Raw genomic sequence first — 15,286 nt, 5'->3', positions numbered from 1 at the left:
CAGCCTTAGTAAACAGAGGTGACATAAGGTGCTGCAGCCAGGACATGAACTTGCAGCAGGTTCAGCTCACTAAAGAGGAGAGGTAAGACACTGTGGACACTGACCTGAGATGAGAGTCTTAAGCAGCAGGGCTTCGTCCTCTGTAGCGTACTCAAACATCCCCTCAAAGTCCTTCTCCTTCCTCTGGACAGTGACTTGACGGATGAGCTCAGGTTTGGCTCTGCTGGTCGGAGTCGCAGCCTGAGAAGCTGATACAGAGACAGAGACGAGATCAGCATCTGTCCTCTACACATGACCACAGCTGCGTTTTATCATTCATGTTACCTTCCAGCTCCTGGACCTTCTTCATGTAGATCCTAAGCTGCTTTTTCAGCTTCCTCTCGTTCTTCTCCAGTTTCTCCACCAGCTCTTTGAGGTCCTACAAACAGGAAAACACAGACAACATGGTGAAGCTCAGCATCAGCGTCTTCTCTGTGTCACCACGGCAATGGGAAACATCCTCACCAGGTTGTCGTTGGTAAGCCGTGTGATCTCCTGCTGGACGCTGTACTCCACCTGAGCCTCCGGGGACAGAGACGTTGTGTAGTTGATGATCTCCTGCTTCTTCTCGATGTCGTCTTTCAGCAGCTCAATCTGAGTGTGAAGAGCCTCCAGTTCATCTTTGTGCTGCCGGGACTGAGACTGAAGCTGGGCCTCCAGCAGCCTGAGGATTAGGAGGAAAGAGTTACCAACTGATGTCGATGTGGAAACGAGGGGGGGGGGGCTCTGAAGAGATGCTTTATTATTATTATTATTATTATTATTATTATTATCATCATCACTTTTAAGGTGGTGTTACACAACTCTGAGCACCTTGTTTTAGTATTTTATTGTCAAGTACATGAGGATTACACATGTACACATGATAACACATGTAAGAGTAAAGTTACTGCCAAAACAAAAAACAACCTTTCAGTTTGACTTAAATAAACCACAATCAGCAGCACAGAGAGGTGACAACAATCAGCAGCTAATAAACTGCAGGTGTGACAGCTTCACCTCTTTAAGTCAAACTGAAAGCTTCTCCATTTTTCTGTGTTGCTGCTGCTCAAGGAGATTTTTCTCTAAATCCAAAGACCAGTTAGGAACCGATCCTGCTACACACCATGTGCACACACCATTCACATTCAGTTACACAAATTTTGCACATTTACTGTGTTGTATGTTCGAATTCAATTTATTTGTGACTGTAGAAAATCTCTGAATTAACTCCTTTTTGTTGGTAAGGTAAAAAATGATGCTGCCTACTGTTTGTCTGGGACTCATTTCATCTTGCAAATAAACTTTACAGCATTTACTACAAAAGAAAAATAATACATTTAAAGTTTCCCTTTTTCTCAGTCTCTGTTGCAACAAGTGTGTTTAAAAGCTTCTACAGAGTAGAAAGATTTAAAGAAAGCAGAAGCACAATGAGAAGAAGACCTGGCCACTTGTTTGAGGCCCTGGTAAGCCAGACCCAGCTCTCCATCTTCATTTAGAGAATACCAGTCCTGCTGGTTACTGGCGGCCAGGCAGAGGACAGCGGGACAGAGACAGAGGGAAAAAGACAGAAGCAGCATGTCAGCAGCGATGGAGACGAGCAGCACAGAGGTGAGTAAAGCACTCGTCCACGTTTCAGGTGAAGGAACTCAGAGACTGAAACAAGTGCAGCACATCAGTGACACACAGTGGTGGAAGTAGTGCACAATAATCACAGGAGAACATACTACATGATGGCAGTAAATATGTTCCAGCAGCGTCATGTAAACTGACATTGGAAGACGGAATGAGAATCTGGTGATGATCACTTCTGTTTGAAACCATGCATTCCTCTAGTTAATCTGTAACAGTTCTAATCTGAATTTAGATGATAAAATGTGCCACTCACTTCTTGGACTCACACAGACCGTGATAGGATCTTAGAGCCTCGTCTTTGTCCACAGGATCTTTGCTGTTGTTCAGCTCAGGAACTTTGTTAGTCTCCTGTTAAAACACAGGAAACACACAAACTACTTCACAGCAGCATTTTTAGCATCACTTTACTGCTTCTAACTTTCACTCTGATAAATTCCCTTTTACGGTGTCTGACAAATCCTCTATTCACTCTTTTCTTTCTGTCTGTTGGAAATACGAGTCAGTCATAACAGAGATAAACACAGCAGGTGAAGGCCAAAAACATTTTAACACAAGTGTTTCAGCTGGTGATTTAAAGCAATTGCAATACATCCTGAACAGCAACAAACATTTTACCACCAACACTACTGACCACAGCAGTCACTATTCGATTACTCTTTGGTCTTTTTAACACCTCTGAAGTAATTTCTCTGAATTTTTTACCACAGGTTCTTAGATTTTCACCACAAACAGAGACCATACAAACACAAGCCTCTGCTTTTATGCAGATGATCCTGTTGTTTATGTCCTTTTTGTCTCGTGTACAGCCTGGTTTTAAGAAGTTCGCCTCAAAGCTTAAAACTAACGAAGCTTCTCCACACGTCCTGAAGTGACATCCTCTTTGTGTTTTAACTTACTATGTGTCCGTTCTTCTCTCGCTCGATCTTCTCCTGCAGCTGCGCGTTGCTGAGTATCTGAGTCCTCAGAATGAGGACCTCCTCCTTGCGGGCATCCAGCTCCTCATTAGCTGCTTTGAGCTGACTCAGCAGCAGGTTGTAGCTGTCCTGGAGCTCATTGGATGAGTTGTTCCGAGACGCACGCTCAGCGACGGTTTTCCTCAGGTCGTTCAGGTCATTCTTCAGTTTTTTGTTCTCTGATTCCAGCTCTTGTCTCTGTGGGGACATGACACGATTTTTAGGTTATGGATTCAGATTTGGTTTTCATCCTATTTGAGTGATCAGACCTCAGCTAATTCTTCGTCTCCCCCCAGCCTGGACACTTTATCACTAAATCATCAGTGGCTGTGTCAGTTAAATCAGCTGATGCACTCGTGATTGAGAGTAATTTTTTTACCTTGAGATTGTTGTAGGCCAGATCTGCTGTCTCTTGCTCAGATGTGGGACTCCTCACCTCAGACCCCTAAAAACATAAAATAAAACATGAAGCAATAACTGTGGGATCATCATCGGATTTAAAAGGAGATTACTGATCTCAGGGGGTCATTCTTAAAATAATTCAAATTAACAAACAGGATTCTGGCCACATTCTGTTCTTAACAGACTGAAGAAATTCACCCTGCGCTTGGTGAGCTCCTCCATCTTGTCCACATTGATCTGCAGCCTTTTCTTCTCCAGCTCCAGCTCTCTGACTCGTTTCTGCAGCTTCATGAACAGACTGATGTCCATCGCTGCCTTCTCCACTCCCATCTCCTGCAACACCACCCAGCATCAGGTTAGCAGGTTATAAAAGACTTCACCATCATCTCTCCCTTCTCACCTTGCTCTAAAACTGATCATGTGTTTGTGTTTGATCATTAATGTGGGGCGCCTGTAGCTCAGTCGCTAAGGCAGTCGTCCACGGACCACAGGGTCAGTGGATCCCAGCTACGTGTCGAAGAGTCCTTGGGCAAGACACTGAACGCCAAATTGTTCCCAGTGGGTCAGCCACCTCCATTGGTGTGTGAGTGTGTGTGAATAGGAATTAACATTGTAATAACTTTACTTCTCTTCATGGAAACTTAAAGTATTTTAAATAAAGTTCCTGCCACAGACTCACATCCACCAGCTGAATGGAGTCCTCCGTGTCTCCGACCTCAGAGGTGGACACAGATGGGTAGTTAGAGTCAGACTCCAGGCTGCTCTGATTGGATGGGTTCCTCCGGTGACCGGGCTGGAACTGGAGCATGATGGGAGGAGGAGAGTCACTTCATATAATGATATTCACAAGATCACACAAAGACAAAAATGTAAAAGCAACAATAATTGTGACGTTGGGCTGTAGAGGGAGGAAGACTATGTACACGTTGGACCTCCTGTGACGTTATTCCAAAAACTCTAAACACAACAAAATGTATTTCCTTAAATCACTCCTCATACAGTACATGTGGTTCCTGCTTGAAGTTTAGAGAATGGAGTCAAAGTGATAAGCATTACAGAGCTGCATTTTCATTTGGTTTGGGGATGTTTTAGCTCCTGTATATCAGTTAAAAGGGGTGATGAAGTCTGGCCATAGTCCAGCTCGTTTTCAGCTATCCCTACACAACCCTCATCTTCCAGCTACTGACTGACTGAACAGACCTGGTCCAGTTAATTAGCAGTGGTTTGGTCAGGGATAGTTGGAAAACTACCAGAACTGGGGCCAGACTTCACCACCTCTACAGTAGACAGAGACTCACCTTGTTCAGGGAGACCTCTTCCTTAAGGTTCTCGTATCTCTGCTCCAGTCTAGAAAACTCTTTGAGCAGATTCTGGTATCGCTGCCTCTCTGCATCCAGCTCGTTCTGCACACTGCTCAATAGTGACATGTTGCCATCAACCGCTGTAATATACACACGCACTTTTGAGGAACACACTCATTGACAGAATGCACCTTTTTTCACTTTCTTTTTCTATTTACATGGTGACGGTTTTATCCAAAGCAACAAGTGAATTCATGGAGGAACAGCACAGTACTATGAGAAGAGATGATTCTGTTTTATGAGACGCAAGCTCAAGAAAGGACAGACCGGAGGGCTTTTTTCTGAATACTCGTAGTGAGAGCTTTAAAGCTGATGCAGGGAGCTACAGGAAGCCGATGCAGAGATCTGAACAGTGGTGTAATGCAGGGCCTTTGTAGCTGATCAAAAATTAGATGTGCTGCTGCATTTTGGATCATCTGAAGGAGTTTGATTGTGGTGCTTGTCGCCTCCAGAGCAGGAAATTAGCACACTTGCTTTAGAAACAGTCCAGCCCATCAGATGCAGCACATGAATGGAGCTGGAATGTCACTCCTCAAAATACTTTGTTTTACAGAGACAGACATCAGAAGGTGTCCTCCATCTCTTATAAGAGAAGATACGAGAAAGCTCTCACCGTCACTGTCCTTCGACTGCTGAAGAATCCTTTGGTTCATTTCCTCTTTTTCGCTCTTCAGTAGGGAGTTTTCTCTCTCCAGCTCCTGCACCCGCTGCAGGAAAAGAGTACAGAGAATGAACACCTGAGACCAGAACACATGTATGTTCACAGTTGTTTGTGATGCTCACCTGTGTCAGACACAGCTTCTCACTGTTGTGTTCCTCCACCAGCCTCTTCCTCTCTGCGTGCGCCTCCTGCAGCTCCTCTCTCAGCCTGTCCAGCTCGTCCTGCAGCGACGTCAGCTGACCTCCGTCACCGCTCTGACTCCGGATCAGCTCCAGTTCCTTCTGCAGCTTGTTCACCTCTGACCCCAGAGAGGCGTTGACTATCAGAAGCTGCTCATTTTGAGATCTGAACTCTTTATTCTGAAACAGGAGCCACTACTCGATTACTCTTTGGTCTTTTTAGGATTCATTTTCTTTGTATAATAAAAGTACCTAACTGTGTATTTCTGTGTATTGCTACATCTGACTGTGTACCTGATCATCCACCTTCCTCTGTAGTTGGACAATCTTGTTCTCCATGCCCGTGTTGAGTTTCTTCAGGTGTTCTGCAGATCGAGCTTCGATCTTCAGCTGTTTGAACTGCCGCTTGGCGTGCATGCATCTGTACGCACACTGGATGATGATGGCGGCCTGACGGGCTCGTTGGAACTTCCTCCTCTCCAGCCAGCCGCGCACGTTTTTCTGGATGATCATGGCCTTGTGATGCAGGAGGAACTGCAGAGTAACAGAGGACAGTCACTACAAAGCTGAACACAGGAAACATTCAGAGACTGTCTGGTCACATTCCACCTTAAATTGGACACGTTCTGTCTTCAATTCACTCTTTACATCCACATGTGGAGCTGAGACAGAGTCTGTCCTCACAGATCAAGAATAATCAGTCCCAGCCTAAAAAAAAAGGTGGGGGCTGTGTTCATGTACCTCCCAGTAAATCCTGCGAGTGAACATCCCCCTGGCGTAGGCCTGGATAGTGACCACAGCCTGTCTCACTCTCAGATAGGCCCGCCTGTCTCTCACCATACGATGCTGCTTCTGACATATGAGGGCGGCTCGAGACAGACGCAGGAACTCAGCGTACCTGAGGAAAATAACTCATTAGTTACTGGGGGGGCAGAAAGTGGACAGACAGACAACAGTGTCACTGCGAGTTTATGTAATTGTTGGTAATGAGTTAGGTTTGACTTGTTTCTTTACTTCCTTTATATCCAAATATCATATCTCTGTTTAACTTTTATTACATTAGTGTTGGGACTGGGAAGGTTTACAGTTAGTGAGTTTTTTTATTGTGTCAGGCTCATGTCAGATTTAAAAGAGAAGAAACCTCCTTTTGGATCTATAAACTGAGGATGACTTACTGAAACACAACTCAACAGAAACAGGACGTGTTTGTCAATAATCTGACATCCACATAGGTTTTGCTGCACAATATTAAATCAACAGTTTTTTTCTAATGTGTTTCAGTCTTATTTCTGTATGTGCCTTTTATTTCAGTTTCCATTTTGTTCACCCCATTTTTCGTGTACAGGACTTTGTTTTCTCCTTTAAAACTGTACAAATACGCGTGCAGCTGCAGGTCTGGCAGCAGCTGTTTTACACGTGAACACAAACACACCTGCGGGCCAGGTATCCTCGGCCGAATCTCTGCAGAGTGATGGCCGACTTGCGGATCTTGCGGTATCGAACCCTCTGCAGCCAACCTCGGACCGTCTTCTGGATCTTGATGCAGGCAGCCCGGAACTTATCGGCCCGGAGCTTCTCCAGGTAAGCTACCTGCCCTGCTCTGAAGAAGATCTTGGTCTTACCGAACTGAAACATGTCGGGCTCCTGAGATCAAACAACACAAAGGTAATTATCAGACTGACCCTTCAGTCATAAATTTAAATTACGATACAGGAAACATGATCTGTACATGTGGTTATTTACAGAAGAGAAAGATCAAATGTGTAGTTTTTATTAATATAGGCTTTTAGGTTCCTTCTATGTTACTGCTCTTTTAAAAACTGCACATCACATGAACTCATGAACTTTTTAAATTTACAGTGACATTCAGTGAGAAGTCATAAAACATTTCTGATTCCTGATATCTCTGCCTCCAGAAATACAAATGAAATGTGCCATATCCATGGTGCGTGTAGCTGTAAAGGGAAAGCAAAAGAGCACGTGCAGTGATGGTGATGGAGATGTATATCTTTCGCTTACCTTGATCAGAGTCTCCAGCAGGTTTCGACAGGTCATCTTCTTGTCTGCTGATGTCACCTCTGATTTCTTCATCAGCACTCGATACCTGCTGAAGAAGTCTGGGTACGTCCACCTGCGCCCACACACACACACGACACAGGTTTACTGCTTTACACTGCAGTTCCTATAGGAGTGATCAGGTTAGGAACAGGACTAGATTTCATACAGACACAGCACAGCTCCAGCCGTTACATAGGAAGTTTGTGTTTCTGAGATGGACTCAGATGATTAGATTTCATGCTTGTCCTCTCATGAGGAGCATGTGACAGAGTAGCAGGCAAAGAACTGCTGAGACAATAACACACAGCCCTGATGAAGGACTCCCTGCTCCTCCGAGCCTGAACACACACAACAATCTGTCCTAACAGACAAATGAGTGCAGTCATATCTGTGCTGTGGATTTGAATACTGCAGTCAGTGAGAGGAGGTGATCTGAGTAAGGTCTGAGGACAGTCTCACCTCGACGGATATCCAGCCGCGCTGATACGGATCGTCTCCAGGACTCCGCAGGCTCGGAGCTGCTGCACAGCACGCCTCGGGTCAAACCTACAACCACAAACAAGAAAAACATCTTTGTCTCGCTTCAGTTCAATCTTTTCTTTCACTTTGAGTGTCTGCTCCTACCTCATCTTGCTCTGTGGCATCTCTCACACAAACACACACACACACGGACGATGAGCTTAGGACTGACTGTTCACTGAGAGAGGGACCAACACATGTGACTGTAATAAGCAGCGCTGAGACAGGCTGTGTGCAGAAACAAGCAGCTACATCGTGAGCAGAAATCTTCCCCATTGTTAATGTGAAACAATGAATCAAGTGTAAAAGTTTTTAAAATGTCCAATGTCTCCACAGAGTCATCACCACAGATCAGCTCTGTCCTTCTCTGTGACTCTGAGAACAACAGCAGCATGCAGACAGAGTGTGCTGTAAGTCTCACTCCTCATCAATCAGCCCTAACTCACTGACACAGGACAAGCTCTAAGACAAACCAGCAGACTCACGAGAAGGCCTCCTTGAAGTCATTGGGTTTGATGCAGCGGACGTAGTGAGGAGTGGTGGCGTTCAGAGTCTCCATGAGGAGCTGCAGAGAGCTACGAAACTGAAGCAAACACAAACACGTGAGCCACACGGACGTTTCCGCTCATCACCTGCCATCAGGAGATGGGAGCTCACCTGGTGTCCCACTGTCTTCCTGTGCTCCTTGTTGGGAGCTTTGGGAACTGCCTTTGCCGGTCGGACATTCACTTTGGATGTCTTTTGGGTGGGGACGTCATCTTTGTCAGCGAACAGATCTGCCACCAGCTGAAACTGAAAGTTAGACACAGATGTTTTGAAGTGAAAAAGATTTGATTCAATTTATTTAAAATACAAAAGGCACAAGTTGAACTGAAGACGCAGACGGTAAGGTGACACCTGTCTAAGTGTCAGACTAGAAGGGACAGATGTCAAACACGTCTTTCTCTATAATATTGAAGGACATATAAAGTCTTTTGAAATAAGGGTTAGGGTCTTTATTAAAAATAAAACTATTTACTAAAGTTTTACTCGTCCATTAGCTGTGTCGTCTCCTGCAGCAGAAAAGTCTCACTGTTCCAGTGTGCAGCAGGACAGACTGATATCAGTCCTTTTTCATGCAGTTGGAGGCTTTTATGATCCCCTGACTTAATGAAAACACAACTGAGCTTTCTTCTCTTGACTTCACACCAATGCTGATGGTCACAGAGAAGAGACGATCTTAAACATCAGTATCATGAAAATCATAAAGACCACTTTATCACAGCTCATCCCACGAACCCCAAGAAAAGATCTGTTTAATGATAAACTGCAGAGCTTCACGGACAAACTGAGGTTCATAAAGGTGCTGTGCAGAATCCTGAAGCAGACAAACACCTGAGATCAGCTTACCACCTCTGTGTGTGAGGAAGTGAGGACAGGACACATATCCTAGAGAGACTCTTTGGCTAAATCCTAACCTCGGTCAAAGCAGCAGCGTTCAAATCACAGGAGACTCAGAAAACTTCAGAATAAAATTTATAAGACAGAGTGTAGTTCTGGTTGTGGGTTTGTGGTTTTGTGGTTTTGTGGTTTTTACCTGACTGGCCTTCAGGATGTTAATCTGCTCTTCGTAGACAGTGTCTCTGTTTTTCTCCAGAAACCCTTCACACTGATACTCCACCTGTGCAGACACACATCACACGGAGATCATCAGCTGTTTCACTAGATCTGCTTTGTCCAGGAGGAGGCTCACTGATTACACTTGCCCTGTCTGAGGACACCTCTCCCAAAAACAGATTGTTTCTCTTCTGTCTGTGTGAACTGTATTAATTGTTAATTCAAGGACTGAAAACATTTGACTGTGATCCTTGGGGCACCATGATCATAATATTTTGAAAATCCCTAATTCTGCATATTAACACATTAAGACAGATGAAAGACATAATGAGAAGACAACTCTGAAATATCCAACTTGAAGGATTTATTCTGAGTCTCAGTCCTGCTCCTGTTTCTCCAGACCTGAGGACTCAGTTAACATGGTCCCAAACCAGGACACTGTGACTCTTTGTGCGGTTTAAATCCATCTGCAGAACGTATCTTCACTGGATCAGAAAATTAAATAAACAGCTGCTACTATTGTAGGAGTTCAGATAGTGACAAAGACCTGATTCTCAAAGTGAACCTAAACCTGATAAAACAGCGGCACCATCAGCCTTCCTGTATTCACCTTATCAGCGAAGTGGATGACGATGAAGGAAGTGTTGGACATACGAGGTTTCTGGAAGTGGGCGCTGCTGGAGTGCTGCTTGTGGAGCTTCTGGGCCCAGTTCTGATCCGTTCCCTTCGGCACCTGTAGCACAGAACAAGCAGATTTGTGATAGCTGCAGTGGACAGAACTAGAACTAGTGGAACTACAGACAGGAGGAATAAATCACGGGAATTTTCGGGAATTTCTCTTCTGCTGCGGACACTGAAACATCCGTGTCCTCTTACTTTACACTCTTCGTCCAGCAGGTCCAGGATGCCTAGCCGAGCTTCGATCAAGTCGATGCAGGGCTGGTTATCGTAGAAGTCTATCAGGGTCCAGGGGATCTGCTCCTTCATGTACTCCTCCTGCTCCAGCTTAAAGACGTGCTGCAAAGACATTTAAAGTGAGGACGGTTAAAAGGGAGGGAGGAGAGTTCTGCAACACAAACTGTTCTGGTGAAACACAGAAACTGAGACTCACAGAGTTAAACTGCTGCTGAAGCTTCTCGTTGGCGTAGTTGATGCAGAACTGCTCAAAACTGTTCACCTCAAATGTCTCAAACCTGCAGATGGCGAACAGATGATGTCCAGTTAATTTGCGGCAGGAAGAAACTTTCACCTTCATAAAGATGAGCTAGAAACTCGACTACCAAACCCCAGTTAATACTATAATGCTGCAGCTGGGAAACACAATGAACAATTAACAGAAGAAGGACATCACATTAAATGACTTCTTTTAGTTTAACAAATGTGGTTTGCAGAAAGTAAAAACCACAATTCAGAGGATTAAAAGTTTGAAGCTTCAGTTCTAAATTAAAACCATGGAAAACAAGTGGAATGTGAATTACTTCAGGTACTGCTGGGTAGCTGCTGAATTTTAAAATAAACGTCTGATAATTGTGCTTAGTCTTAAGAATCTGAAGATGAAAGGTAACTATACTTTTTAAAGAAAGGTAGTGGAGTAACAGTACAATATTTACTAATGAAATGTAGCTAAATCAAAATACAAAATACCAGAAAATGAAATTAGTACAGAACTGAAGTAAAAGTACTTTTATACTTCCTATCACCAAGTCTGACAAAGACAAAAAGAACAAGAAGATAAACAGAGCATCAGAGTGTACACATCTTCATACCCGTAGATGTCCAGGACCCCGATGAAGGAGTGCTGTTTGGAGGACGTGTGCAGAGCCAGGTTAATGTGCTCCACGATCCAGTCGAACATGCGGGCGTAGATGTGTTTTGCGAGCGCGTCACGGGCGTTGGTTGCCTGCTGGCTGGACATTTTCTTCACGTAGGTCTCTGTGGCCGTGGCGAGCTTCCTGTTACAGAGCCAGTGCTCCATCTGCTGCAGCTCCACACCCAGCAGCCTGCAGAAGTGTTTGAGGTGGGCGTCATCCTTCTGCAACACACACACAGCTGTTGTTAGAGTCCGATGTCAAACCTGAGCTAACGAATCTCGGTGAGGGCAGTAACCATGATGAAGTACCGAAATATGACAGGACTCCCCGTCTCTCTCGATGCAGATCTCAACATTGCCAAGATGGAGGATGGAGGCTATTATTTTGAAAATGTTGTTCTGACTGCTGTCCTTTATTCCTGCAAGTCACAGACAGACGTTCATATGCTGAGCTGATATGTTAAAGACATGTTTTAATTTGTCTTTTCCACAGTTCTGCTAAATTTCAGAGATGTTTGTAAAATATCAGGAATAAAGCTCCTCTCTCCCTTGTCGAGAAAGTTCAAATGTAAATCTAAACCCTGGTGCTGCCCGGGTCCTCTGCTCTGTGGGACCCTTGCTTACCCAGCAGGGTGAAGGCCTCTCTGGTCTTTTTAAAGTCTTCAGCATCATTCACCCCCTCGATAAAGATGTTCTCCCCTAAAGAGGAGTACGTGAAGTCCTGTGCACTGGCTGAAGCAGAGAAACAGAGAATGGGTTAAAGACTAAAGCCGGCAGGTGAGAAAATGGCCTGACATAAGGAACAGCAGTGTTTCCACAACGACTGCAACGGACAGACAGAGAGAGGTGAACTCACAGAGGCCGAGGTCTTTGAACTCTGGTAAACTGGTGGAAGCACAGAGCTGATAGAAGATGTGATAATTCCTCTCATCCTCAGCCTGGAACGCAAACGACAACACTGTGATGTACATGTACAGAAGATACTTAAGCAGAGCGTTCAGCGGGAAAATACACAGCTCCTCGTGTTCAAATGGTAAAACCAGTAAAACAGAGATAGTTTATATCTAATGCACATGACATGACTTTGTTATTCCTGATGATGAAGGAACATTTGTGCCAGCTGAATGTGTATTAAATGTAATGTTTCAAACTGGCCTGAAACACCACCCGAGACTTCTCTAGCAGGTATGTCCTCATGTTGGCTCCAATGATGTGGTAGTTCCTGCTGAAGCCAATCTGAATGTACTTCCCAAAGCGGCTGCTGTTGTCGTTCCGAGTGGTTTTAGCATTTCCAATTGCCTGAGAGATGGACAGGAGCAGGATATGTGATAGACAGTGCTTCAGAAAAATCTCACACTGTGATCTGAAGTGGTTTATTGTGCAGACTCATGCAGCTCAACATAATAAGACAGAAGAAACATCAGCAGAAAAAAATCAGGGGTTAAAGAGGCACAAGAAAATGACATGATGTACATACAGGTTTGCTCTCAGTAACATGTGCACTGTGCCTGAATGAATCCCTAAAGTAGCCGCTCACTGACCTCCATGATGGGGCTGGACGCCATCACCTTCTCCTCCACGTTAGTGTCGTTACTGGAGCCACCCACGGTGGCAAAGTACCTCATGGCATACTTTGCAGAAACAGTTTTTCCTGCTCCTGATTCTCCGCTCACAATGATGGACTGATTCCTCTCATCTCTGCAAAACACCCAAAGGGACAGAGGAACTATTATTCCTGCAGCAGTAGCAGCACTTTATTTGATGTTCTGATCCAGTAAAGACACGTATGCCCTGCAAACGGGTTTAAACAGCAAAAAGAGTGACGGTTGTGAAGACGATGCTTTACACTGTTAACATGTATTTATGAACACACAAAGATCAGAGGAAATGTTGGATCAACCACCTATTTAAACCCCACTGCACACACACAGAGGACACTCCCTATGTCAAAAGAGAACATCCTGTCTCAGGTGTCTGAGAACGTTGGCCTGAATGACTTTAGCTCAATATTATAAAAAGACCTCCCCAAAGCCATCTGCAGTTGTATTTGTGGTCTACACTCTACAGAGAGACATCATCCATACTCAGGTCTCACCTGGCCATCTGCTTGTACGCTTCCTCAGCCACAGCAAATATGTGGGGGTCCATGTCGCCCATGTTCTGGCCGCTGTAGGCGTTTATGACCTCCTCCCCATAGATCTGCAGCTGCTCGTATGGGTTGATGGCCACCAGCACGATCCCTGAACACACAGCACACACACACAGCGTCACTTCCTGAGACGTCCAATGCCATCAGCATCAGGCAGACCGTTGGACACCGTCTGTGTCCTCATGTATCGTCCGCTTTTTGTTTTTGGTTTGAGCAGATTCAAGTTAAAGCGGTCAGACGACATTTATCATGCGTAAACAAACAAACAAACAGAACAAAGAGAACAGGAAGCTGAGAACAAGTTGGCACAGAGACACTGACCACAGTAGGTGTAGATGTTGTTGGACTCAAGGAAGCGGACTTTAAGGTTGTGCAGGACAGCAGGTTCATGCAGGTAACTGAGAGCAGTGAGGTCGTTCTCCCCCACCAGGATGTCGGGGTTACGCAGGAAGGGGAGGGGGTTAGTCTTCGGACCCACGGGGTACTCCAGAGGCTGGGAGGGGGACACACAATACACACTGAGTAAATACACAGTATTGCAGTTATAATGACGGGAAAGTTTGTGACTTCCCTGGTTTGTTTCTGACAAACAGGAACCACATCTAACAAGGTGAAACTCAGGTGACAGACATAGTAAACTGTCCACAACTGTGTGTCCACATGGTCTGAAGCGTGTGTGAGACAGTACACATCATGTGGTTCCAGGAAAAAACTTTAATTTGAAGAGTTTTACAGCTGGGACAGAAATCTGATGCCAACAAATGTAATAGTTATTAGTTTCAGCTATTCTACAGAACCTGTCCACATTGTGCGGTTCTGTTTTTTACAGTGCAGTATTAGTCACCGCATGTCTCTGAGGTTTTACAGATTCATCTTCTTTGTGTGTTCGCTCATGGATGGTTGGTAGTGAAAGCACACTTTAACTCACTGGACCAGACAAAGTTCAACAGAAACATGTTAGTATAAAACAGTGATGAACACGTGTCACAGCTGCGAGTCTGTTCAAACACACAGAAAAACACGATAAATACCGTCTCATCCTCCAGTTTAAGGTGAAGAACTGATTCTCCTTCTTTATAGTCTCTGGTGATTTCTGCAGCCTTCCACACATCCTCAGGGTCCGGGATCCAGACCCGAGTGAACTGAAACACATCAGGTCTGTGATTAGAAACATAATGCGATCACTCTCACTCTCTGTCGCACGCACACACACACACACACACACACACACACACGTTAAATAGGTTTGATTTATTTATCTTCATCACTGTGAGAGCGTTTACTTTCTTACAACCATCGTCACAGAGCTGATGGAGGTTTGTGACCCAGGCCACCACCCGAGTCCTTTAACTTTATCCACCTGCAATCAGACTTTTGCGGGATCCTTTAAAGCTTCAGCATTAACTGGCGACAGTATGAGCAGCTGCTCTTAAGGAGAGGAGCTACAGCTGAAGCATAAAGAAAGGATCAGATTTGATCTGTCTTGTCTCTGTTTGCTCTGCAGAGACTGACACAATGCTCACAAACACTGACTGCTACAATAAAACTGTTCCTTTTGAACGGACCACGCCCCGATCTGTGCAGCCGCTCAAACTGATGGTTCAGATTGCATTGGGGCACAGTGTAAGGATTTTCTACCTACAGTGAAGCCATGTTTGGATCGGTGAGAGTGAAAAGGCTTTAAACAGTGACAGCTAAGCTACATGTGGACCCACCCTGACACAGAGAGTGGGACCAAAACTGTGCAGGGATTCTGTTGTTCATTAGAAAGTCAGATGTATCTTCCTTCTTCCAACAGACAAGCTCACAACGTCAGTGAAACAAGGAAGCAGCTTGTTATTTAGCAGCAGATTCAGTGTGTGTCAGTCAGCTGTTCACGCAATGAGCAGACGCTGATGTCATAGCTTCATGGAAACCGGAACAAAGTCATTTACATAAAAACACA

The 15,286-nt window shown here is 44.8% G+C and overlaps 1 protein-coding gene across 2 annotated transcripts in view; it reads right to left on the bottom strand.

Annotated features, from left to right (window-relative positions):
* Positions 1–15,286, bottom strand: part of myo5b (myosin VB) — a 32,206-nt gene that overhangs the window by 7,696 nt on the left and 9,224 nt on the right. For both annotated transcript variants that reach the window (XM_067483382.1, XM_067483383.1), the window contains exons 2-32: positions 14,373–14,483; positions 13,663–13,834; positions 13,288–13,432; positions 12,734–12,890; positions 12,348–12,491; positions 12,049–12,130; positions 11,817–11,924; positions 11,502–11,611; positions 11,149–11,414; positions 10,494–10,575; positions 10,259–10,399; positions 9,993–10,115; positions 9,363–9,446; positions 8,444–8,578; positions 8,272–8,369; positions 7,727–7,813; positions 7,229–7,340; positions 6,642–6,853; positions 5,951–6,107; positions 5,504–5,743; positions 5,153–5,389; positions 4,983–5,076; positions 4,307–4,449; positions 3,688–3,807; positions 3,207–3,341; positions 2,986–3,051; positions 2,550–2,804; positions 1,907–2,001; positions 505–703; positions 325–418; positions 105–248 (exon numbers count right to left, since the gene is read on the bottom strand). In XM_067483382.1, coding sequence (XP_067339483.1) covers positions 105–248; positions 325–418; positions 505–703; positions 1,907–2,001; positions 2,550–2,804; positions 2,986–3,051; positions 3,207–3,341; positions 3,688–3,807; positions 4,307–4,449; positions 4,983–5,076; positions 5,153–5,389; positions 5,504–5,743; positions 5,951–6,107; positions 6,642–6,853; positions 7,229–7,340; positions 7,727–7,813; positions 8,272–8,369; positions 8,444–8,578; positions 9,363–9,446; positions 9,993–10,115; positions 10,259–10,399; positions 10,494–10,575; positions 11,149–11,414; positions 11,502–11,611; positions 11,817–11,924; positions 12,049–12,130; positions 12,348–12,491; positions 12,734–12,890; positions 13,288–13,432; positions 13,663–13,834; positions 14,373–14,483 — 4,348 coding nt within the window. The remainder of the gene's footprint in view (positions 1–104; positions 249–324; positions 419–504; positions 704–1,906; positions 2,002–2,549; positions 2,805–2,985; positions 3,052–3,206; positions 3,342–3,687; positions 3,808–4,306; positions 4,450–4,982; positions 5,077–5,152; positions 5,390–5,503; positions 5,744–5,950; positions 6,108–6,641; positions 6,854–7,228; positions 7,341–7,726; positions 7,814–8,271; positions 8,370–8,443; positions 8,579–9,362; positions 9,447–9,992; positions 10,116–10,258; positions 10,400–10,493; positions 10,576–11,148; positions 11,415–11,501; positions 11,612–11,816; positions 11,925–12,048; positions 12,131–12,347; positions 12,492–12,733; positions 12,891–13,287; positions 13,433–13,662; positions 13,835–14,372; positions 14,484–15,286) is intronic.

This window comes from Channa argus, chromosome 18, assembly GCF_033026475.1.
Source record: "Channa argus isolate prfri chromosome 18, Channa argus male v1.0, whole genome shotgun sequence".
Lineage (NCBI taxonomy): Eukaryota > Metazoa > Chordata > Actinopteri > Anabantiformes > Channidae > Channa > Channa argus.
This window is presented reverse-complemented; position numbering and strand designations above follow the sequence as displayed.